At 44.1% G+C, this 25836-nt stretch overlaps 1 protein-coding gene across 20 annotated transcripts in view; it reads right to left on the bottom strand.

The window, feature by feature from the left end:
* The window catches only part of GPHN (gephyrin), an 868578-nt gene that overhangs the window by 533384 nt on the left and 309358 nt on the right, over nucleotides 1-25836 (bottom strand). For all 20 annotated transcript variants that reach the window (XM_082242578.1, XM_082242574.1, XM_082242561.1 and 17 more), the window contains exon 4: nucleotides 16965-17057. In XM_082242578.1, coding sequence (XP_082098704.1) covers nucleotides 16965-17057 — 93 coding nt within the window. The remainder of the gene's footprint in view (nucleotides 1-16964; nucleotides 17058-25836) is intronic.

Here is a 25836-nt window from a genome sequence, read left to right as displayed (position 1 = left end):
AACACCATGACTGAAAAGTTGTGTAATAACTCATATTCTCTAAAAAATTGCGAGAAATCAAAAATTCTACTGGGTATGTAAACTTATGAGCACAACTGTATCTGGTCCAGCAGGGTCCAGGTATGACCTCAAAAGCTATTGCTGAGGATACGATGATCTGGATAGCCTGGCCCTTTATTATTGATTTTTCCAGAACAACTGGTTTTAGAAAAATTAAAATGAAAATACAAACCATTTAAGTTTAAAGTTATCGTGTGCATTTACAGAAACATAAGAAACAAGATGCAGTAAAAGTAAAACAGATATATCAGCCTTATCGAATACAGGCTTATTAAATTCCATTTGTGAACAAGGGTGTTTAAAAAAAAGACTTGAAGACTCCTCCTTGAAAACCAGCATAACTTAATGCACACATCTTATAAGTAGAGATGGGTTTGCTAAGATATGCTGTCAGTAACCTAGCGTTCTAGTTAGTAAGACTTGCTATAGAAGGTAGGCATATTATGCTGTGCGTCTGCAGAGCAGCAGTATGATAATGGTGAAAAATCATATAGAAAAATATTCAAAACCGCAAAAAAAAAAAAAAAAAAATCCAGTCTACTTACATTGAGGTCTATTTATGATATATAATCCAGTATTACACTTATACATCAGATAAAACAGCATAGAAAATTTTCCAACTTCCAGCATTGTTGTTAGTACTAATTATTCTCAGTTTATTCACTCTTTGTTGTCCCAAAAGACCTCTAGTAGCTCTCTCAGTTTGCACATAGAAAATCTCCAGACTGCAGAAGCAGCAGAAAGAGTATATGCTATACGGAAGTGATCCAAAGCTCATTAGGACTCTAAGGGCTCGGTCACACTTACAAACTTATGTTTCACAATATCATTGGGTATATATTTATTCAGGGCTGGTATACACCAGAAAGCAGCGTTCCGGACATGTTTTCTGCACACCACTCAAAATGAGTGTGCAATAAATTCTTAAAGACAACCCAAACACAGACTGCAAACATAGTACTTTTGCCTGACCCAGATAGCATGGAACCGCAGTACTATACAATTTGGTGCAGTACATTTTTGTAAAGTGGTGCATGCACTACGTTTTGTGCGATTTCAGCACATTCAAATTAATAAGGCTGAAAATCGTACAATACAAAAATGCCCAGGAATGCGGAAGGCTTTCCTGTGCGATTCAGGTGTGGGGGGGTTGTGCGTTGACATTTAAGTGGCCCTGCCTCCTAATCCCACCAGTCACAGCCATTAAGGCGAATGGGCACACATCCATGGCCTCTGCCCAGCCTTCCGATCTTGGCAGAGCCCGTCAGTTCAGCTGCGAACATGCCGAGCAAATGCAAAACACGCATAAAAACATGGAAGGTTTTCAGCTTACCCACTAACGGCCATTGTGCATGCACTGCAAAATCCATGCACATACTGGGTATCCCGGAAAATGCTCAAATGTGCTGCAGGGCTCATAGGGAAGAACCAGAGAGCTGTGGAGGACCAGATCTCTGGACGTTTCCATTTACCTGCAGACGTCAGGAGCAGATTTCTAAAGATCAGAAAAGCATCATGGGTAGCAGGAAAGGCATGCATTTACATCCCTATGCAACAGGAATTAACAGAAGAAGAGGTCCATCACCTTAGGACACTAGCAAAAAACTGAAGACTCACAGAGTGGGGTAGGCTTTTAAGGGAGGCACCCGCAGGCGTGTCCTCAACAGCTTTGCCAATATTTAATCACCTAAAGATACAAGTCATGGTCTATGAATACTCATGGTCTATTGAACATCATTAAGGTAGGCAGGTTTGGATGTTAATTTGGACATTTAATTAAAGCAAAATTACAGGTCCAAAAAATAAAGTCAGTTTATCCCACTGAGCATACCCAGGGATATGATGCTTGTTTTGTATAAAGGGAATCTAACAGAAAGCCACACTTACTTTAATCCATGCAGCCAGAGCTCTGGTCTTCTCTCCTACCTAAAAACATGAAGAAACCCCCAAGTTCATCCTGTACATTGCAGGACCAGCTGTGGTCACTGGTCCTGCAGTGTACGTGATGATGTTGTCGAGAGGGGTGGAAACAGGACCAGAGAAGAGGAGAATGGCTTAGTGGGACTGATTCCCTTCTGAAAACAGTGGAGAGGAAGCCTGCAGGAATGTGGATTAAAGTAGAACTATGGCCTCCTATTAAAAGATATGTTTCAGCACCTAATTCTTACTTACAAAAACTTACAGGTTTCTCTTTCTCCCAAAGACAACAACAGGGGAAGGGCGCACCGGTCTTGAGTATTACCACTAAAAAAGTTTATTAAAATCTAAATAGGTAGAATACATTATACTCACAAACATAAGATGTATACATGCATATAGGAATTGGGAACAAGTCACCTCCCGACCACTTCTATACTGCTGGATGGCGTGATGGGGTCCACAATGACTTGGCTTACGCGTTTCGAGGGAGAACCCTTTTCCTCAGAGCCAAAATCGTCACTCTGAGACCACAGCAGTATAGAAGTGGTCTGGAGGCGACTTGTTCCCAATTACATTACATGCATGTGTAGCACCCTACAAATAGGTGCTAGGTAAAACTATACCTGCCTAACAGCAGGGCTGTGATTTATCTAGTCAGGTTGTCATGGCTTCCAGATGTGCCTGCTGAAGGAAGAAGTATCCCCACTGGCTCCTGAGAGAGGCTTCTCATAGGGCAGTGTGGGAAGCCCAATCAGGGAACACATCCCAGCTTGTAACTACCCCAGAAGGCAGATTACGCTGCAAGAGATTCTGGAAGTGGGTATAAGTTTGGGGGGGGGGGAAAGAGTGCATGGCAAGGAGTCTTTGGCGGGAGCAGAGTCCCAGGAAGGAGAGTGCGGCTGTCTCTCCTCCTGTCCGAGGAAGGTGGATGTCTTGGGGTGTCACCTGAGAATCCAGAGAGTGCCGAGTTGAGCTGAGGGGGATCCGTATGCTGAGAGCCTGCGGAGAGAGAGAGGGGTCCAGTCCCAGGAAAGCCTACACAGGTCGTGAGTACTGCGGATTGCCCCTAGGGTCTGCCTAGAGTCAGAGGGGACCACTCCGGAAGAGGTTCGGGGATCCAAGGTCAGCTAGCTGTAAAAGGGGGTGCCTAGGTTGAGGACCCTGAAGTATAAAGGGGGTACATAGTCAGTGGACCCTGAAGAGTTCAAGGAGCAAAGAGGGCACCTGCAGTCTGGGCCCTGGATTGTATTGTGTGTGCCAGTTACAGTGTTAGCTATCTGGAGTTCTACAAAATACTACCTCAAGCTGTGCCAAGCGGGGGAATGTATTCAAAGACTTACACAGTGAAGCAGTGTCAGGAGTTCTACAGTTCTCAGTCTTGGATCTACTGGACTATAGGTCAGGGATTCAACACTTCCTCTGTTTTACAAAGTGTTCTCAGAGTCAGTGAGCGTTGGCTGGCGCTGGCTAGCGTCAAGAAAGTGCCAACGTGCATTTTTCCAGGATCAAGGTCCCAATTGTAATTCGTTCAAGCCTAAAGGAGTATCCCACTCATTCCCTTCCCCCATCCCCTTAATTTATAATAAAAACCACAAAGATTCCGGAGTTGTCACTGTTTCAATTATCACACTTGGGGACTCAGCTCACATGGGCTGGAGAGGATTCCGGTACTAATGGCAGACCTACATCAGGCCATAGGCCTGGAAACCTTGCTACACATGTATACATCTTATGTTTGTGAGTATAATGTATGCTATTTGGATTTTAATAAACTTTCTTAGTGGCAATGCACAAGGTCGGTGCGCTCTTCTCCTGTTGTTGTCTTTCAGTGTTTTTCGGATACCCTTGGTCCTGAGTAGGCAGCAAGACCACCTATTTTTGTGCTACAAAGACCATTTAGAACATTTACTTTCCCGCATACCACTTGAGCGCTGGAGAAATATTGTTTTTGGAATTCTCTTATTCCCACTTCAAAGTCCCACAAATGCCTGTTGAGCCTGCCAGATAAGTTCACGTAATGCAGATTTAAGCTGGCCATACACAATTTTGCTTTAAATTGCTTGTCCTAAGAACATTCGTTCAATTTTCTAATTGTTAGTGAACCAATGTTCATTCAAATCAAAGCTCACGTTCAACCTCAGTGACAAGAAAATTTGAATGAGCAGAACGCAATTCAATTTTTTTTCTTAAACAAATTAATTTCCAACATTGCTATGTGTTTTTTTGCATGGGAAAGTCCATCCAACCTTTTCCAAAATCAAATGTTAAAAGAAAACAAAATTTTAAAGTACTTTGAAGTATTTACTTTAATTACCACAGGAAATAGATGGCATGTTATTAATGAGATCCAACACATGAATACCATACAAAATGAACGATAAGCCCCTTTTCACACTAGCGGACCAATCAGGTCCGCCTGTCAGTTCTTTAGCCAGACCCAATCAGACCTTACAGTCTCCTCTATTGAGTGGCAGGTGACACCCGCCAAGATCTGATCCTGTCTGCTAAAAACAGACAGATGTCGATCTGTTCCTCATCTGTCAGGTGGTCCATTTACATGCAAATACCCATACCCATAGAGAACAGTGGGCTGTGCCTGTGTCCGCTCTGGATAAAAGGAGCAGACACGGACCAGCCATCCGCATGCTCAACAGAGATCAGTGGACAGGTTCCCTGCTAAGCAGATGGACTCTAACAGAGCCCACCCTGTGTAGAAGGGGCCTAAGGGTTATGAAAAAGGAATCACCTGCATATTCACAGTTCGTATGAGCATCTTTGATATGGACATATTGTTAATCTATACAAGTACGCCTGCATCTGATATATGGGACAATTGCTGTATATTAGCACAAACAAATTAGCATCACATTTGTCATGTGAAAAAGGGGTTACTCATATTATAATTACAACCACCATTGTCACAAAATGAACATGTTGGATTACGGATTGTCCAGGAACTAATGAAACACAAATACTTTTTGAAGCGTGAATCTCCCATAATGATATAAGATATTTATTAAGAAATGGATTTTTGTATTACTTATTAATGATCTGTAATGTGGTAGAATCACTCGCGCCAAAAGAACTAGGTGATTGAAAATGGACTGCTGCTGTAGACAACCCACAATGGTAAGAAATGAAGAACTGTAATATAATTATATTACCAACAGCACATGTCTCAAGAAAAAAAAAGGAAAAAAAAGGGGGGGTGAGGGCAATGTCCATATTAACCAAACCAATGGAAAAGTATATGTGGTATGTAATAGGGACATCGCACTCACACACCCCCCCCCCTCCCTTTTTTTCTTGAGACATGCGATGTTGGTAATATTATTATACTATTAATGATCAGCAAAGGGGCTGCATAGAGGCTTTTTATTTAACAGTTTCCAGTAAAAACTGCATTTTTGTCTTACCGTAAAATCCTTTCGTGTCCGTCAGTAAACTTCAGAGAAAAGGATTTTATGGCAAGACAAAAATCCAGTTTTCTCTTTCGTTCACTGACGGACACAGCTTCATGCCTTCTAGACCCTTGGGATGTCCCAAAGCAGGATCAACATGAGGGGTGGAAAAAACACAGCAAAACATATAATTCCCAACAAGGGCTAAACATAGCCAACCAGGAGCTGAACCAGGAACAACTGGACCTCACTACCAGAACAAACACACCCTCAAGAGGCGGGAGCCTCTGCAATCGCAGCCTGCAAAACTTTGCGGCCAAACGCAGCATCAGAAGATGCAAGTACGTCCACCTTATAAAACTTTGTGAACGTGTGCACAGAGGACTACGTAGCTGCCTTACACAATTAAGTCACTGACGCCTGATGACGGAAGGCCCAGGAGGCACTAAGTGCCCTCGTAGAATGCGCTTTGACAGGGAAAGGAGGAACCTGACCCTTAATGTAATAGGCCTGCACCACCGTCTGATCCATCTGCAACTGGTCGCAGCAGATTACGAGGTCCATCCCTAAGAACAAAGAATCGGATTTCCGAACCGCCAGGTGCACCCGAATCTCCCTGACCACATCCAAGGAATATTAAGCAATTTCTTTAGGCTGTTTCGGCTTAGGACATAAGGACGGTAACACAATATCTTCATTCAAATGAAACCCAGAGGAACGCCTGACAGGGTTGCAACACCCCTTTGTCCCTGTGAACCACCAGGTAAGGTGACCGACAGGACAACGCAGCCAACTCCGACACAATACGTGCAGAAGTAATAGCAACTAAAAAGGCCACCTTCTGCGACTAAGTGAGCAGAGGAAGTTCACAAATGTTTTCAAAGTGAGGCTTTTGAAGCACCGGCAGTACCAAATTGAGATCCCACGGAGGTACCAGGGATCGCACCAGAGGAGCCAGATGACAAACTCCCTGCACAAAAGTAGTAAATCAAGGACTTTGCCACTAACGGCCCTTGGAAAAATATGGCCAAGGCGGAAATCTGCCCCTTGATGGTGCCCAGAGCGAAACGTTGATCTACAGCTAGTTGTAGAAAATCCAACAAATAAGACACAGAAAAGGAATGGGGAGAAATCCCACCGGGACTCACACTAAGTAATGTACGCCTTTAAAACTCTATGATAAACTTTCCTGGAAGTAGATTTCCTAGCTTTGTACAGGGTAGGAATCACTGACTCCGACAGCCCTCTGTCCTTCAGCACCTGGCTTTCAGCACCTGGCTTTTTTCCCCCGTTTTTCGTTTTTCTTTTCCTTGTTAATATACACTGCAGCTCTTATTATCCATATGCTGACTAAACTGGATTAAATAGCCCTGATTATTGTTTCATATCTTATCCTTATGTATATTGCCTTGCAGAGGTGTTACCTGCTCAGCAGGCGATTCGCAGTTGTCCTCCCCACGTTCTCTTCTACAAAATATGCTATGATATTCTGAATGTATCACATATGAAGATATTATCCTGTTTGGTTGATTTGCATGTTGCATGCATTCTGGACACCATACATTGTGACCTATCACACAGCTATATGTTTTACTTCTTATATCAATACCCGCTCCCGCACCCGTGCCCCCCCAGCATGTATCTACGCCCCCGTTTGCCCCCACACGTGCACGCTGTTCTGGTGGACCCTCCGGTGGTTGGAGCTCTCTCAGCAGTAAAGGGTTTCTTTTTCCCTGGGGACCCGCACGGTATCTGGCATGTATCACCATTCATATGTGAACCTACACTTTCTTTGTTCCATGTCTCATGCAGTACTACGACCATTATTATATTGTACTAAATGCCCCTGAAGTAGCCTCCGGCGAAACATGTTGGGCGCTGAATGCTGCCAGAGTGGATGAACCAATGGCATATTCACTTTGAGCAACTATCGGCCAATTGATGCTATATGGTCCCATATGTATATGCATATCTGTTCATATGATACATTCTACTGTCTATGTATATATGTGTTTTTTTTTTATGATTTTAATGTTCCTATGTATTACAACATTCATCAAAGTTTTCTTACAAGATGAATTTTTTAACTTTTTGAATAAAGCTACAATGTTTTAAACCCCTTTTTCTATTCATCTTTCTGACTGGTACCGGTAAAGTCCCACCCAAATTGGTTTAACCAAGCCCTCCCCTCTCTCATCTATACGAGTACTCTGCAAACTCAGAGTTTTACTTCTATCCAAGTTAAGGGATGTTGGTACCACAAATTTAAAGTTTATTTGTATTGAATTTACCTCAGACACACCTTAAACTCATTTCAGCACCTGGCTTTCAATAGACAAGCCGTTCAAGCCAGCTACTGTAAAGCAGGATGGAAGATTGGTCTGCGGCATTGGCCAGAGGATCCCGAGACTTGACACGAACATCTGCACCTTCTTGTTGATACGGGAGGCAAACAGGTCTACATCAGGAGTCCCCCACCGGAGACACAGTTGATGAAACCCCGCCGGATGAAGGGACCATTCTCCCTGATCCTTGTGCCCCCTTGGTGATTGACCTATGCCACCGCCGTAGCATTGTCCGATAGTATCCTCACCAGGCATCACTGCAGAGGATCCTTCCACTGAGACAAAGTCTGATCACCAAAATCCACAGGATGTTGATTGGCAGCCTGGACTCCTCTTGAGTCCAAACACCTTGAGCTGAGTATATTCCCAAGACATCTCCCCACCCGGACAGACTGGCATCCGTGGAAATCACTGTCCAATACAGGGGATGAAAGGACTTTTCCAAACGAAGCGCCAGGGAGTGGAGCCACCATATTAGAGACCCCCTCATACCCCGACAGGATCAGATCAGATCGTCCTGCGACTGCGGACCCTTGCTCCATTTGGCATCCCGACCACGGGATGATTAGGTGGAGGTGTATGGCATCCCCTCTAACAGAAGGGAGGCAGCATCTTATCTTTAGCGAACCTTACCTGTGCCAGTTGGGCACTCTCACATGTAAGCAGCGCGCATCCTTTTATCTACTTTTATTTAAATAAAAACAGGATTGCACTATTTGTGCTTCCTGTTTCCCTTTATCTGGCATTGTTGGAGAGATATCCATGGTTCACCTTCTGGGAGTCAGTTAAAGGTGTAACCAGCATTCACTAAAGGAAAGAGAGAAGGGAGATCGCCCATATACAGTGTGTCGGGATAATCTGTGAAGCAATAGAAGTCCTAGTGACCTGCTGGCTTCTGGTGACCATATCATATATTACAGCTAACTAGGTAGATTTTTCTAAATCTTTTTTTCAAACACGGTGTTGGACACATTATGTGGACTTTTTTGGATTTCCATCTGATTCACTTTCTTGCATTTCACTTAATTGTGTTATTTAAGCACTTAATTATTTTGGATTATTTCAATGTATCAGTCATATTTATTTGATTTCTATATCTATTGCACATTTATGTTTATGGTAATTTTAGTTTACCCTAGCAGTGTTGAAAGATCACTGACTATTATAGACTGATTTATTGCACCAAATTATACATACCATTGATTGATTTGGGGATTTATTAAAACAAATTCAGACACATTCACATTTTTGTTTTTTGATAGATTGTTATCTGAACCAGCGCCTACTTTCATATTTTGATTTGTTCATATTTGTGTATCTCACACATTTAAAGGGGCAGCAGGTCACCAATTATTGCGTATATATCAAGGACCATGTGCCTTCACACAGTTTTATAGATTTGAATAAAAACCTTGAAAACGTTTCAACTCTGGAACCGGCACAATGACTCCTTGTGCTAACAGGTCCTGCACTGCCCCATAGAGCTCCTGTAGCCAATCATGGGATAGGCGCAGTTGGGAGGAAAGAACCTTGCCGGAGGCAAGGAACAAAACTCGATCTTGTAACCGAACTGAATCAACTCGTGGACCCATTTGTTCTGAATGAACAAGGTCCACGGGTCCGGAAAAAGGTGAAGATGTCCGCCTACCTCAGATGTGGGTGAGGGCGCCCATTCAGGCTGGGGAAGGCTGGTCTGCGGAACCGGTAGAGCCCGTTTTGACTTACCCTTCCACAGTCTCTTGGAGCCTCCCGCAAAGTTACGGGTGGATCTCGAACCCTTTTCCTGCGACCCAGGCGGACAAAAGGACCATTTGTGAGCCAAGAAAAAAAGGACCACGTTTACGACAAGTTTCCTTGCCTCTAACAACTTGCGGAAGTAATGTATTCTTACCTCTCATAAGGCCCTAAATGATCTCTTCCATAGAGGCACCAAACAAACGGTCACCTACAAAAGGTAGATCAGTCAGCACCTTCTTAGAAGCCTGGTCGGCAGACCAGTACTTCAACCAAATCATGCGGCGAAGAATCACCGCCTTCACAGATACCCTGCCGGCCAAGGGGGCCGCATCCAAAGATGCATCACAAATGTACTGCAGCACCTGGATCAACTGATCCGCCAGCTTTGCCAGCTCAGGAGGGTATTGACCCTGTTCCAGATCCTGGCTTGAAAATTTTTGCCCTTTGCGTTAAAGTCTAGGATACCAAGGTGATAGCAAGCACCGACCTCAACAATGCCACAGTGAAAAGGTAATGGACCAGAGCCTCAGCTCTCTTGTCCATAGGTTTTCTAAAGGATGGAGAATCCTTCAACAGCAAAAGCATGGCCTTATTTAGTCTGGAAACCTGAGAGTCCACCGACAGTGGAACTGTTAGTTTCTTCAGGAGAGACTCCTCAAAAGGATATCTCCTCGCAAAGTGCTTAGGTATTCTAATCATTTTTTTCAGGGAACCCCATTGACTAGTGACAATCTCATCGAAATAGGCAGGAAAAGGGAACACCTTTATCACCTTGGAAGATTTGCGGGTGCCAAACTGCATCGTCATCGCCGACTCAGCATCAGCAGAGTCCTCCAACTTTAAGGTTTCCTGCACTGACACAGTCAAAGCCTCCACCAGCGCTTTTACATGCACAGCTGCAGAGGAGGAGGATTCGTCCTTACTGTTAGAGCATTCAGGGTGCTTGGACACGGACGCAGACACAGTGGGCTGACTCTCGTTCGCGGCGGCCAAATTCACCTCTGAGGAGACAGAGGATACGGGTAAAGGCATGGGGCGCTTTCTGGCAGGCTGCCTTTGCAGGGCCATATCAACCTTTAACTGGTTGCCAGGGCAGACTGAGACCCAGAGGGTCCCGCGGCTTCAAGGAGTGGGTCAGGTGGTAATGCATGCTCCAGAGTCTCCGTGGTTAATCAGAGCGCCGCACTGTGCACAAAAAGAAAAGGTTATTTTTTTTTATTTTTATAGAAGCCCCCCCCCGGACGCCGCTGGGAGCCCCCCACAAGAATCAGCGCACCCACGGCACTTTATATAGCAGGGGAAGGATCGTATACCCACTAGAACTCACCACCCCAGAGCTGGAGAGCCTGCCACACTGCGATCAAAGAGGAAGAGGAAGTGCTGACACTAGAGACCCCTGCAGCACATCACTGCACCGGACTACAAGAAAATGGCCGCCGCTATTTACAATGGGAAACCCAAAACATGTCCATTGGACTACACAAACATGGCTGCCGACGCCAGTGAACACCATCCACGACAAAATTACGGCTGGACCCTAGGGAAATGGAAATCCACCAGGTGGGAACAACCCCCGCAGCACCAAAGGTACAGGCACCCCCAAAACGGGGTCGTCAGCGACATACACCCGACCGCCCTCCAGCCCAGTACAAGTGAAGCTCCCCCCCAAAAAAACCCCGTGCCCCCCAAAAGGGGACTAAGGGGGGAGAACAGGGGGCAGTTGAGGGCGACCAGCGCAGGGGAACCCCGCTAGGGAGCGGGGGGGAAATGTGAGGGGAGGAAGGACAGAGGGGGGCCTACCATCCCCAGAGAGGGCCCGCAACCACCCCAGCAATTCCCAGAGAAAGGAGGGGGGACACTACTCACCACACCTTCGTATCAGGTGGCACCACTCCCAGCACTCCGTCGCACAATCTTGGAATGGGGGCGCTGCAGCCCAAGGTACGCTGTGACTCTGATCGTGACTGCTGTCGCGACCAGGGCTATGCGACCTCGCAAGATGTTTTACTCGCCGGCCAGCCCCCCGTCCAGTAGGAATATGTCGTGGCTGACCTAGCACGGAGCTAATAGTTGGGTCACACTCACAAGCCAGACTAGGAAGACTATACGGAACTAGGATATCCAGTGCGTCGCCCAGTCCAGCTGTTGATTGTAGTTCACACAGGAACAAAAATAATAAAGAAAAGGAAAACAATTCAATTTAAAAAGGAAAAAATGCCAGGACGGCAGATCATAGCAGAGAGCCAGGTCCTTACTCCTGACTAGGCAGAAAAAAACTGAAGTCATATAGCAGGAAGTGATGGTATACCCCCTGGGACTGCCTCAGGGACGTAACCAAAAATGTTTCCGCCTAGTTCTACTCCCGAAGAGAGAGCAGCATAAGCCGAAGGGTCTAGAAGACATGAAGCTGTGTCAGTCAGTGAACGAAAGAGAAAGAATGCTTTAATGCACCAAACAATCAGTGGTATTAAAGCTGAAACTCTCTTAATCAACATTATCTATTTGTAATCCTTATGCTGTTAACATTGTTGAATAGATAGGAAGGTATATAATGTTTTCTTGTTTTTTTTTTTTTTTTCCATTTCAGTAACTTCATGGTTCTGGCCCAGGCCAAAATTATGATATACATCCCAGTAGTCTTTCTGGCCATTTATTTTCTTTTATCTGAAGGAAGGGAAGATGGGCTTTCTCAGCTAAGGACACCATCCTACCTGCATGCCTGAGCTAAGGGCAAATGGATTCCAGAAAATAAATGCTACATGAAACATCCGCCCTTTCTCAAATGGCCATGGCTAGAAATGTTAGGGGTGTGTTTTTCCCAACAAAACAAACCATGCAGACATGGTTGGATGGGTGAGTTTTCCTTGAATATTAAACATTTATTAAATAGTGTTTTAAGTTTGAGGTGTCCAGATGTAGTTTAGTTTCACTTTAATTATTCATAAAAATATTCAGTGGGTTTGACTGATTACCAAGTAGTATAGAAGGGGTTTACAATTGGGGACATATCCTATGGACACAGGTCAGCTCCTCTGTTAAATTTATTACTGGATATCGGGGGGGGGTGGGGGGGGGAGACTTGAGCACCCTTGTTGGTATGGTGCTTGGTACAGGTTTCCTGCGATGTTACCAGAACCACCATATGGAATCTTTCACATAGCATTTATATTGGAGATTCTCTTGCTAATCGAATACTCACCTGTAGAGTGAGACATAGATGACAACAGGTGTCCAGCATTGAATGGAGCATGCATGGGCCTGGCTCAGAAGGTTGTGACAAGTTGTTCTGCGGCCTTGTTGGTGATATCTCACTAGATTGGGGACAGGTGAATATCAGACTGCCAGGGGGAGATTAGGAAACTTCACTGGAAATGTAACTGGATAGATGACCTTTAACACACTCACAAGACCCTGCAAAGATTTTGAGTGGAATTTACTAAGACTGGAGTAGACAAAATATGGAGCATGATAACAAAAAATCAATGCAGTGCCAAAAAATTTTTGTTATATTTTGGTCGGTGTTCAGTGAAAGACACTTTATCTAAACTGCAATCAAGATTTACGTATCTAGTATAACATATCGCATATTGCTGATTGCGCCGATTTATTGTTTTTGAGAACATGGAGCATGTCCACCAATTAGCTTCTAGCCTTTATTTTCAAAGCCTAACTCAACAAGCTGAGGCTAGAAGTTATGAGTTACTATGCACAGCTGCACTTGATTCTTTCTGCTCCAGTTTTATTAGATTCCTTCCTTTATGTATACGCTGCCCCACTGTAAACCTTAAGGCCCCTTTCACACATGCTGTCTGTTTGTCCATTTTTCTTCCATCTGTTGACGGATCAAAAACGGACATCAATGTATCTCTATGTAAAAACGGATGACAACGGATGATCATCAGTTAACATCTGTTTTCATCCACTCGTCAATGTCCGATTTTATGAAAGGATGAATGCCCTATTTTTCATCCGTCAAAAAAACGGATCGGACGAAAAACGGATGACAACGGATGAAAAACGGAAGACAAAAGATGACAACGGATGACAACGGATGAAAAACGGATGACAATGGATGAAAAACAGATAACAACTGACGAAAAACGGATGAAAAATGAACAACTGACGAAAAACGGATGACAACTGACGGAAAACGGATGGAAAACGGATACATTTTGACGTGACTGAACTGATGAACTGAACGGACCGTATGTGTGAAAGGGGCCTAACAGGAAAGTGACCCCCCCTTAAGATGAACTCTCACCTTAAGCAATGTGACCATACTAATTCAGTATGGTCAATAAGAGCTTTTTAGCCTCTCCCGGGTTACAATCAGTGTTCTCCCTGAGGAAGACACATGATCCTGTGTCGACACGTGTTGCGAAAGGGCAAGACAGTGACAGCACCCGGACCCAGCATGGAGCTAGCTGTCCGAAGTATGCTGTAACAGTTTGTGTGAACGAAAGGAGACATAAGGAGTTTTTTGCATGTATAGCCTGGTGCGCTGGAAGCACCACGGAAATGCGAGTACCTAATCGTCTGTGTTTTAAATGAAGCAAGAGTTTTTATTTTTTAAGGGTATAAGCACTATTGGTGTTTTCTTTGCATAAATCTTAGATGTTACCGGCTCACTGTCGGGTAAACGCCACGAGGAGAAAGCATTGAGGTTACCCAGGTAACACTGATTGTACCCCCGGAGAGGCTAAAAAGCTCTTATTGACCATACTTAATTGTAAGGTCACATTATTTAAGGTGAGAGTTCATCTGAAGGGGGGGGGGGCACTTTACTGTGATACACTGTTTGCAAACTTGAGCACCAAAATAGAGCAGGTGGATTGAAAAGAACTCTATGTGGATGGTGATAGGCTGACGGAGCTATATCACACTCTCTATGAACTGCACCTTACTTTGATTATTACATTTTAAAGCACTGGAAATGCATGTATCGAGTTTGATTTTTATGTGAAATAATTTTTGATACGTGAATTACTTGGTTTGTGTAAAGTGGCACATATATTCACACACTTAGTTATATTATTTATGATTTATTTTTTTCATTTAACACACATAATAGAGCGTGGCACAATTTTATATGGTTTGATACACTCCAAACACTGTTATGGGAAGGCGAACAGTGCCAGCAGCTTTTTTTCGTGATTGATTACCTCTGTGAACACACATAGTAGCTCGCAGACCTCCCACTTTAAAGAGGTTGTAAACCTCAGAAAAATAAAAATAAAAAAAAAAAAAAAAAAAACACCTGAAAGACAAACACATAATGAGATAGTATGCATCGCAAACTAGCTCATTATGATATACTTACCTTAGAACGAAGCCCCGCAGTGCCGCCCGCTCACCTCTCCCACAGGTGACCTGTTCGGTCGCCCTTCTTCCAGGTTTGCGGCATCTGGCCATCTGATTGGCTGGAGCTGCGATGACGTCACTCCTGTACATGCGCGCGAGAGCCGACGTTCACGGCACAGGGCTCTGAAGGAACGGCACGAGCGGCCGTTCCTTCAGAGCGCATGCGCCAGTGATGTCACTGGCTGCATGCAAAGTAAATATCTCCTAAATGGTACAAGTTTAGGAGATATTTACAGTACCTATAGGTAAGCCTTATCATAGGCTTACCTATAGGTACAAGTTGCAGAGGAGGGTTTACTTCCTCTTTAAATAAACCTTAACAGTGTTTGCAACAAAACATACCTGCAGTGTATATTTATAGTGTATGCAAACACTAACAGTGAACTTCATTTATTTGGTTACTTTTGGAGTGTTAAATATACCAATGGATGTATTTTGTTATATCTGTTCAATAACTGAAAAAAATACCAGGTAATCCTGCTATACATCTTGTCAGGTGACAATGTCCTCTGTTATCTTCCTGCACTGCTATCACTGCTCTAACCTGTAAAATAGCATCCCATAGGATGTACCTGTACTGTAGGAACAATGCTCCAGTTAAGCCTATACTAGGTTAGCGCCAAGGTGCAGCCAGCTTGGCTCCAGATTTTTACTGGCCCATATGCAGACAACAAAGGAGGCCGCTGAAGTCTAAAAAATTAAAGTGATTGTACAGTCTCAGTTGTTTTTGGTAAAAAAAATTAACAAACGTAATACTTACCTGCTCTGTGCAGTGGTTTTTCACAGAGCAACCTGGATCCTCCTCTTCTTGGGTGCCTCTTCGCTGCTCCTGGCCCCTCTCTCCTGTTCAGTCCCCCCACAGTGGCGCCGTGCTGCCATCTCAGCCAATCAGGAGGGAGAGTCTTGGGCAGCTGAGACACTCCTGCAACATCGCTGGATAGAGGTGGGCTCGGGTAAGTATTAGGGGGGCTGCTGCACACAAAAGGTTTTTTAGCTAAATGCATAGAATGCATTAAGATAAAATAAAAAAACCTTCTGACTTTACAACAACATTAGGTAAGTAGCTGAGGTGATGTTGGCTTATTTAATTCATAAACTTGTCCTTTAAGTTGGAGTTCTATCATGGTGGAAGGGATGTTGCAGCTGACCTTAAAGTTTTACTAAACCAAGGAGCCTGCATTCACTATATCTTGTCTCTCACAGTACACAGAACATTGAAATGCAATTATTTAAGTCAATCTAAACTTCTAAATACCTTTTCTCATCAGCAGTATATAGCAGTCCTATGACTTTTACAAATGTCTGGTTTAAGCTTGTAGTAGAAGTTTTCATTCTACCCTGACTGCCTATGAGGCTGCATGACCTCTAAACCCTCTTACTGGACAGTGTTGATTGGCCTGTGTCAATCACATGCACCCTCCCAAGAAAAAAACAAAACTCTCTAGCAATACACACCAAAGTGAGCATGTGCAGAGTGCCCCCAAGGCTCTGCTCTATCAAGAAATGGATTGGGGACTGTGGAAGAAGGGTTGGATCAGAGAAGACAGGATTAAACTGCTTTTTTACACATTGCAGAGGATTAACTTCTTAGTTTCCACACTGAGTATAACAAGCATGCTTTACTGTGTATACAGACTGATTTTACAGTTGTGGGTTTAGTAACACTTTAACCTCATAGCTGGAAGCAGACATGGCCTCTTGAATACTCCAGGTTTATGGGCACTTTACTACTAAACAGTTCAGTCATTTGATTACCTGAGTTGCAGTGTACAAGAGAATGAAGGTATCGTACTAAAATACATTTTCTAACTTAAAAAAAAAAAAATTAAGCTGATTTTAGGGAGTGTTATCACTCCAATGCACCATTCCAAGGTTTTAGCACAAATCAAAATACAATATAAACATGTTTTATACTAGCGCAGTGTTTTATACTAGTACAGTAGTTGTAGATCAGGAAAGGGAGAGTATAGCCCACGGTCCATGCTTCAAGTTAGTGAATAAAAATAATAAAGAGCCACAGCATGATGTCCAACTAGTATTTTCAAAAGAAAAGGTCAGCAATGGTAGCTTCCACTTTACACCACCATGTTGAGAAACAAATATTAATACATGCAAAAGTTTATACTTTTAAGTTTCTCACCTCTGGTGTAACATCTCTTGGAGCAAAGCCAGTTCCCCCTGTTGTTAGAATCAAGTTAAGTTCTTTTTCATCGCACCAGTCTATTAATGATTCCTGGCATAAAAATAAATAAATAAATAAAATGTCAGTGAAATCATCATCTTAGAAAATATAACATGTAAATAATGAAGAATTTCACTGTAATCTAAACACTGTATGCAAATTTGAATGCAAAGTAATTTAAGGGCTTGTTCACACTTGACTAAATTTCTAGCGCTTAACAAACACTCCTGTAGCATTTGTTATGACATTAATATGGGCGTCAGACTGACATCAATGAGCTTTAGTATGGGGCGTTTTACAAATGTTAAAAACGGTCCCTTAATGACCTATGCACGGTTTTGAAGCATTTGATGAGCATAGAGGTGTGTTAAAACTGCTCCACAATGGAAAGGTGTGCTTGCCAAATATGCTGCAGAAATTTCCCTCCACTAAGTCTGGCTGCAGCCATTTTAACTGTGGGAAGCTGAAGCTACTGACTGTTCACTTCCTGGATATACACAGACACACAGAGGCATATATAGACACACATATATATACATATACACGGACAAGACACACACACACACCATTGATTGCCTGGACATTTCTCCTCTCTTGATGAATTCTCATGGATCTCTGCAGATTCCTGTTATCTCTGTCCTCATCCAGCCCCCTCCAGCTCCTTGGCTTTCCTATAACTAATCCCTCCCTCCCTTTCTGGCAAACTCTCAGGGGGGTTAGAGAAAGAGCTGTGTATGATGTCATAAGTCTAGGCTAATAACCAGACAAGAAAGAGGAAGAAGGCTGTATAAGGTATTAAGGTATTTACTGACAGAAAAAAAAAGGTTTTACTATCCAAAGTTAAGACAACAAGGGCAGAGGATTTAATAGATGTAAAGATGAAAAAGTGACCGAAGAGCAGCTTTAACCACTTGCCGACCAGTCACGTTGACTGTACTGAGGCAAAGTGGCTCTTTATCGTCTGACGACATAGACCTACGTCACCAGACATTCCCCTCTCTCGGCGGCGCGCGCACGCCGCCAGAGGCTCGCTCACGCTGTATTCAGTTACAGCGGGAGTCAGGCCAGGGGAGGAGCGGCGGTGATCACCGCTGCTCTTCCCCGATCGTCGGGGATCTAGTGTGGAAATCCGCCAGCTTCTGTAAACAAAGCGGGCGGATCTCCTAAGTGACAGGCAGGGTCAGATTGCAGGGTTCAGCATAGCTGAACCTGCGATCTGTCCTTGTGTCACTCAGTCACCTCCCCCCCCAGGCTTACATTAACCCCTCCCTCTCCAATAAAAATTAACCCCTTCCCTGCCAGTGTCATTTTTACAGTAACAGTGCATATTTATAGCACTGATTACTGTAGTAATGTCACTGGTACCCCCAAAAGTGTCAAAAATGTCAGTCAAGGGTCCGATCTGTCCGCCGGAATGTCGCAGTCCCGCAAAAAAAAAAAAAACGCAGATCGCCGCCATTACTCATTAAAAAAAAAAAAAAAAAAATGACAGAAATCTTTCCCTTAGTTAGTAAACGCAATAACTTTTGCGCAAACCAATCAACATACGCTTATTGCGATTTTTTTTACCAAAAATATGTAGCAGAAAACAAATTGGCCTAAAATGATAAAAAAGTTTGATTTTTACATTTTTTTTAGGGGGGGGGGGGGAATTTCATATAATAAAATGTGAAAAATATTGTTATTTTTTCAAAATTGTCGCTCTTTTTTTGTTTATAACGCATTAATTTGGGTACAGTGTTGCACGACCGCGCAATTGTCCATTAAAGTAACGCAGTGCCAAATCGCAAAATATATGGCCTGGTCAGGAATGGGGTAAAACCTTCCGGTCATAAAGCGGTTAAAAATACGCTCATTAAGAATTTTATTTTGTCAAAGACATGTAGCTAAATACATTTTGCCCTAAATATGACAAAAATTTAATATATTGGATATTTTTTTTAACTGTCAAAGTAGAAAAATATTGTTATTTTTTCAAAATTTTCACATATTTTTATTAATATCGCACAAAATAAAAAGCGCAGAGGTGATCAAATACCACCAAAAGAAAGCTCTGTGTGTGGGAAAAAAAGGATGTAAATTTCCTTTGGGTACGGCGTTGCATGACCGCGCAATTGTCAGTTAAATTCACACAGTGCCGAATCGCAAAAAGTGGCCTGGACATAAGACAGCAAAATCCTCCGGTGGTAAAGTGGTTAAATATTATTTAGAACATTCAAATGTATAATGTGTGGTATTTATTTTATTATTGTATTCATATTGGTTTATGCTGCCCTATCTGTTTTATATAAAACTATTTATTGTTACTGCTCAATCAGGTTAACTCTTGGGGATTGAGTCGCTCCCAATTAACCATTTCTCAGTGATATGTTTTACCATATTGCTCTATTAAACATCATAGTCAATAGGTGCTCTAGCTTGAATTCTGTTAAATTTACGACAATGCGCTGTCAGCCTGGGGATTGGACACGATGAGGTAACCTATTCTAATATTACATTTACTGGAGAAACTACTTCTTACGCATATGAAAACCTCTTCCGTCACTTCAAGAACCGCTACTACTTCTTTACGAAGTACCACATCCCTATTCTATCATTTTTTGTTACTTCCCACCTTTCTTACATCCTGTTTAGGAACCCCACCCAAAGGCTAGAAAAGTGTATCCAGATAACTCTTTGTTTTAAGTTTTATCTGGACCGATTTCTCTGATGGCAACTGGATAATTGCAGAGTACTTATTTTTACAGATATATCTCTACTACATTTAATTTACCATCTTACTAATGTGATTTGGCACCCCAAACCCCCTTCTCAATATAATGGTTGTAACGTTTACATATTTGAAAGCAAGAACCAATTTGTTTATGTTTAATGTTCTACCTTCTGTCCAGGTTCTTTTCCTCTTTTCTCTCCCCCTCTGCTCTCTCACCCACCATCCCTCTGGACATCAATAATGAAAAGAAATGGCTGCAAAATCCAGGTTTATTGGACATCCCAATGTGGCACAAAAGTGGCACGGTAGACGCGTTTCGTTATCGCGTTGCATTAGTAATTATTAAGCACACATCTTAGTGTGTGAAACACGTCTACCTTGCCACTTTTTTGCCACATTGGGATGTCCAATAAACCTGGATTTTGACCACATCTGAGTGCAGCCATTTCTTTTCATTATTGACTGTCCACGGAGGCGAGCAGCGCTGTTGGTCATCAAGCTTCCTATTACCTTGAGCAGTGTATCTCTTTCCTTTGTATCCTCTGGACATCAAGACTGCCACTACAACCATTTTCCATATAGTGCTGTCTGTAGAAATTAACAGTATGAGAAATCCAATCTACGCAATTATTGGGTAACTATGTACCAGGGGTCAGCAACCTGTAGATTGCCGAGCGGTAGATTTCAGTCTGGGCTGGCTGGCCCGCTATTCCAGAGCAGCAAACAGAGTGCAATGCAGAGGGACTACTTGTAAATTAGTTGTAGTAGGGAGCAAGAGCCACAAAAGCTGATGCATCCTCTGTAGTGCTGGCTCCTGTCCTAAGTGGAATGTTATCAACTGCACTCCACTTCTTATCGCAGGTAGCGGTTCCAAGATTGGTGCCAGCAGCAGGAATGAGATCTTTAGGTCAGCGTGAAGCAATACACTGGACACAATGATATAGGGTTGATTTCCCACTGATGCACTGCGATTTACCCACACCACTGGTGCAGCTTTCCTGCGGGTTACCTGCAGTTAGCAATAGACTTCCATTATATCTTGCGGGTTTGGTGCACTTTCTGAAGCGCACCAAAACTCCTGCTTTCAGAACGTGCACCACACCTCCAGGATATAATGGAAAACCGCAGCTAACCAAGGAAAGTTACAGCTGCACTGCACTGCACCCATGGTGCAGGTAAACTGTAGCACATCAGTGTGAAAGCAGTCTTATAGGCGGCTCAAAACAGTAGGGGTTAATTTATCTTTGCAGTTTGGAGGGTGGTAAAACCCCAGAGTTAAGGAGCGTTTCTATCACTACCGACCCAACCGGTTTGAAGAAAGTGGTCATTGCCAAAACATGTTAGCTTTTTTTGTGCCACTTTTAATGTAGCCTAATAAAGAATTTGGAACTTGGAATGTACCGGGTTGCCGGCTAATTTCTTCTATGGATTGATGCCTTGGGAGAACACACTCCAGCCATGAGCACCAGCCCTCATTAATCTATGTGATAACAGACTAGTTGAGCTTGGGTAAAGTTTCTTCAGTTCATTCCAACCACACCTCCTTTAGATGCAGAGTCATACGCCCTGTCATGGTTGGTGGGTGTAGCAACTGCCAAGCATGACCCATTCAAGAAAATGAGGCCACTCTGCAAGCTTCCTGCAACCTTGTACAGTACAGCAAACAAGGGGTTAAAGCAGGCAGCTGTGTGTTGCTTTCTCACCACCTGCTTTAACCCCTTGGACCCCACAGAAGCATACAATGTGGGGCACTTGCAGAGTGGGCCAATTTACTTGAATGGGTCACGATTGGCAGATGGTAGCACACACCAAAAGCAACTGGGGGCTACAGGTGTACACCTTTAGCTGCAGCCTCAGAAGATAAAGGGAGTTAGAGGTCGGAAGCAGTAAAATCGTGACTCAACCGCAGGATTTTACCATCCCCAACTGTACTTGTGAATGGGCCCTTAGGATGCTGCTGCTGAATGCAATTAAGGGCTCATTCACCAGTACAGCAGGCACTGCTGCTCCTCTGAAAAGTGATCCGAGTGTGTTTGACAGGTGGTAATATGTTGCCTCCTCACCACCTGATTACAACCCATGAATGCCATGCAATGCACAGGATTGCGACACGGTAGTAAGGCAATTAGAGGTTCAAATCAGGTGTGACGGTGACACTGTGCCCGTTGATCTTTGACTTCTCCCATGTTGTTCAGATAGATCTCCACATCTTTAAGGTTGCCTACCCCTGCTATATACAGTATGTTTTTCCCAGATAACACATACCATGATGATTCATACCATACGCAAAATGTATGAACGGAGGACTGCTCTCAAAAGAACTAAAAAAAAAAAAAAAAAAAAAATGACTACAACTTGTATCAATGTTTTTTTTTTTAAAAAATGCAATTTGATGCCAAGGGCAACTCTAAATTCCTTACAAATTATACCCCAAAACATTCTCAGCTTCCGCAATGGCTAAAAAAAAAAGGCTTATGAAATGCAGCTATATTAATAAATGATTCATGCCCCTTCACACTTGCTAGACTGGTTATAGACCCTTGAGGCAGGTACATAATTTAAAATAGTAAATGGGGCTCTACTGATATTACCTTATGCAATTTTTATGCTCCTAATGTCAATCAGGTCTTACTCAAATACGATATCATCTAAAAAGGTACGACACTCAACCATACCTACCTCATCATAAAAGGAGACCTTAAAGTAGAACAAAATAACAACGGATAGTTCATTAATAGATGAAGTTTTGATTCAGAGAGTTGCCCAGAACTGTAAAATTCTTTTCTCTGAGTCCTCTGACAGTTGCAGCCTGTTCAGTATTCCTTCACCATTGGGTAATGCGCCCTCTCTGCAGGAGCAGGTTAGGTAGTGAAAAGGTTAACAAGCAAAGCTTTACAACAAGACACACCTCTTGGGGGCTGTCTCTCAGACATTACCCATCAGCCACTTGGTGCTGCTCTCCAGTTTCGTAGAAAGCAGTACAGGAAGACAATCAACCCCAAAAAATAGAGGGGCGGGGGCTGCGACTGTCAGAGGACTCAGAGAAAAGAATTTTACGATAAGTTCTTACAAAAATTATATTTTCTCTTACGTCCTCTGACAGTCGCAGCCCGTTCAGTATTCCTTCACCATTGGGATGTCCGAAAGAAGTGCAGGTGTGAGGGGTGGGAAGACGTAACCAAAGAAAAGGCAACGTGTCAACAAGGCCAGAGAAAAAAACTGAGCCAACAGGGCAAGAGAAGCTCAACAGGAGCCAACCCCAGAACAAATTCACCCCAAGAAGAGATAGAACACCACATCTCTTCCAACAACCGCTGCACTCAAAACTTTGCGGCCAAAGGAAGCATCCGAGGATGCCATTACATCATTAAAGAAAATGAAAAAAACTGAGACAAGGCGTCCCAGCAGGGTACCATAGTCCGAATACTGAGCTAGGCAGCAAGAAACTGGAGAGCAGCACCAAGTGGCTGATGGGTAATGTCTGAGGGACAGCCTCAAGAGGGGTGTCTTGTTGTAAAGCTTTGCTTGTTAACCTTTTCACTACCTAGCCTGCTCCTGCAGAGAAGGCGCATTACCCAATGGTGAAGGAATACTGAACGGGCTGCGACTGTCAGAGGATGTAAGAGAAACTTTTTTTTTTGCCATAGAGGTCATCAGTCTAATGATCATCACAATTTTACCCACTTGCCCTTAGTCCAAGTCATCCCTAACCCTCCCCAGTCCCTGATTGGACAGTGAAAGAAGATGAAGCACAGTGATGCGCTTAGCTCTCTGTCACTCCACTGCTTTCCTCCTGCATGCTCACATTCCGCCTTCTTCTGCAGGGACTGCAAGACGCTGATACCAGGTCAAATTTGATTACTTACAATGCTAGCCTTTAAAAAAAAAAACTGAATTTTTGTAAAATTCCTTTCTCTGAGTCCTCCGACAGTCGCCGCCCACTCATACAGTCTTCACTTATGGGGTATTGACTTCATCTCCACAGGAGTTTCTAGGCATAAGACTTGTAAAAGAACAATAAATCTACATAGTCACACCCATGGGGGCTGTCCTTCTAGTCCAATACCCCCCCTGCAATAGCCATCCCAATTCAGTTTGGTCGCAAGCAGTGAAAGTGTATAACAAAGGACCCCAAAAAGAGGGGCGGGGGTGGCGATTGCACTCAGAGAAAGGAATTTTACGGTAAGAATTTACAAAAATTCAGTTTTCTCTTACGTCCTCCGACAGTCGCCGCCCACTCATACAGTCTTCATTAATGGGGACGTCCCAAAGCAGTGTAGACATGAGGGGTGGGCAACACAACCGCCAGAAGAGCAACGCAGTATCCACATCAGAGAAAGGAACCTTACATGTACAAGAAGGTAACCTTCTTGGGTAACAAAAAAGGGCTCAACATGAGCAACAATCCAGGAAAACAAATAACCAAGGGGAAAACAACCCCAACAGCTAGGGACCCATACAAAAACCAGGGTTCCCTATGGAACTGCCGCACAGTGAACTTTGCGGCCAAAGGATGCATCAGCTGATGCCAAAACATCAAGTTTGTAGAACTTTGAGAAAGTGTGCACCGACGACCAAGTCGCAGCCTTGCACACCTGGGCCACCGAGGCCTGATGCCGATAGGCCCAGGACGTACTCACCGATCTGGTAGAGTGCGCCTTGACAGGGAAGGGAGGAACCCGTTCCCGCAATGAGTAAGCCTGTACAATGGTCTGTCTGATCCATTTGGCAATGGTTGCTGCAGACGCAGCCATACCCTTCCGAGATCCCTCAGGAAGCACAAAGAGAATCCGATTTCCGAAAGGATTCAGTCGACAACAGGTAAACCCTGATCGCCCGGACAACATCCAAGGAATGCAAGGCAACCTCTTTTGGATGCTTAGGATTCGCACAAAGCGAAGGCAAAACAATGTCCTCATTCAGGCGGAATTCCGAAACCACCTTGGGCAAAAAGGACGGATTAGGTCGCAAGACCACCTTATCCCTATGAACCACCAGGTAAGGGGTGCGGCAAGACAACGCCGCCAACTCTGACACTCTGCGAGCAGGAGTGATCGCTACCAGGAAAGCAATCTTCTTGGATAGCATGGGCAACGAAAGTTCCCTGATATTTTCAAAAGGGGAACGCTGCAACACGGACAGAACCAAGTTCAAGTCCCATGAAGGTAAGGGCTCCCTCCTAGGAGGGGCCAAGTGACGCACACCCTGAATAAAGGTGCGAATCAAGGAATGAGACACCACAGGGCGCTGGAAAAGAACAGCCAGTGCAGATACCTGGCCCTTAATCGTGACCAAAGCAAGGTGCTGGTCCACACCAGTCTAGAGGAAAGCCAACACTCTCGCCACCGAGTAGGAGCGAGGAGAGAAACCCCTGGACTCACACCAGGCAAAATAAGCTTTCCACGTACGGAAATAAATCTTACCAGAGGAGGCTTTTCTAGCCTTAATCAAAGTAGGAATGACCGCTGAGGAGAGACCCCTGTCTCTCAGGACCTGGCTCTCACCAGCCAGGCCGTCAAAGCCAGCGACTGTAAAGCAGGATGGAAGATCGGTCCTTGAGACAGCAGATCTTCTCGCAGTGGCAGCCGCCACGGAGGCTCTATGGACAGGTGAACGATGTCCGCGTACCAGGACCGGCGAGGCCAGTCCAGCACCACCAGAATCACCAGCGATTGTTCCGAGGCCAACCTGCGAAGGAACCTGGACAACAATTGAATTGGAGGAAAGGCATAGATCAGTCGATACTGACGCCAAGGCACCACCAGCGCATCCGAGGCGTCTGCCAGAGGATCGCGCGTTCTTGCCACGAACCTTTCCACCTTGTGGTTTAGCCGAGACGCGAACAGATCCACATCCGGGGATCCCCACTTCGCACACAGCATTTGAAACACCTCCGGGTGTAGGGACCATTCCCCCTAGTCCAGGGTCTGACGGCTCAGACAGTTGGCCTGCCAATTCTCCACACCCGGAATGTGAACCGCCGATATCGCCGGGACATGAGTCTCGGCCCAAGACAGAATACTGGTCACTTCCTGGGCCGCCTGGACACTCCTGGTGCCCCCTTGGTGGTTGATGTACGCCACCGCAGTGGCATTGTCCGTCTGCACCCGTACAGGG

Source organism: Pelophylax lessonae, assembly GCF_965119305.1.
Source record: "Pelophylax lessonae genome assembly, chromosome: 13".
In the NCBI taxonomy this organism is placed as follows: domain Eukaryota; kingdom Metazoa; phylum Chordata; class Amphibia; order Anura; family Ranidae; genus Pelophylax; species Pelophylax lessonae.
Note: the sequence above shows the minus strand (reverse complement) of the source record. Positions and strands in the feature narration are given on the sequence as shown.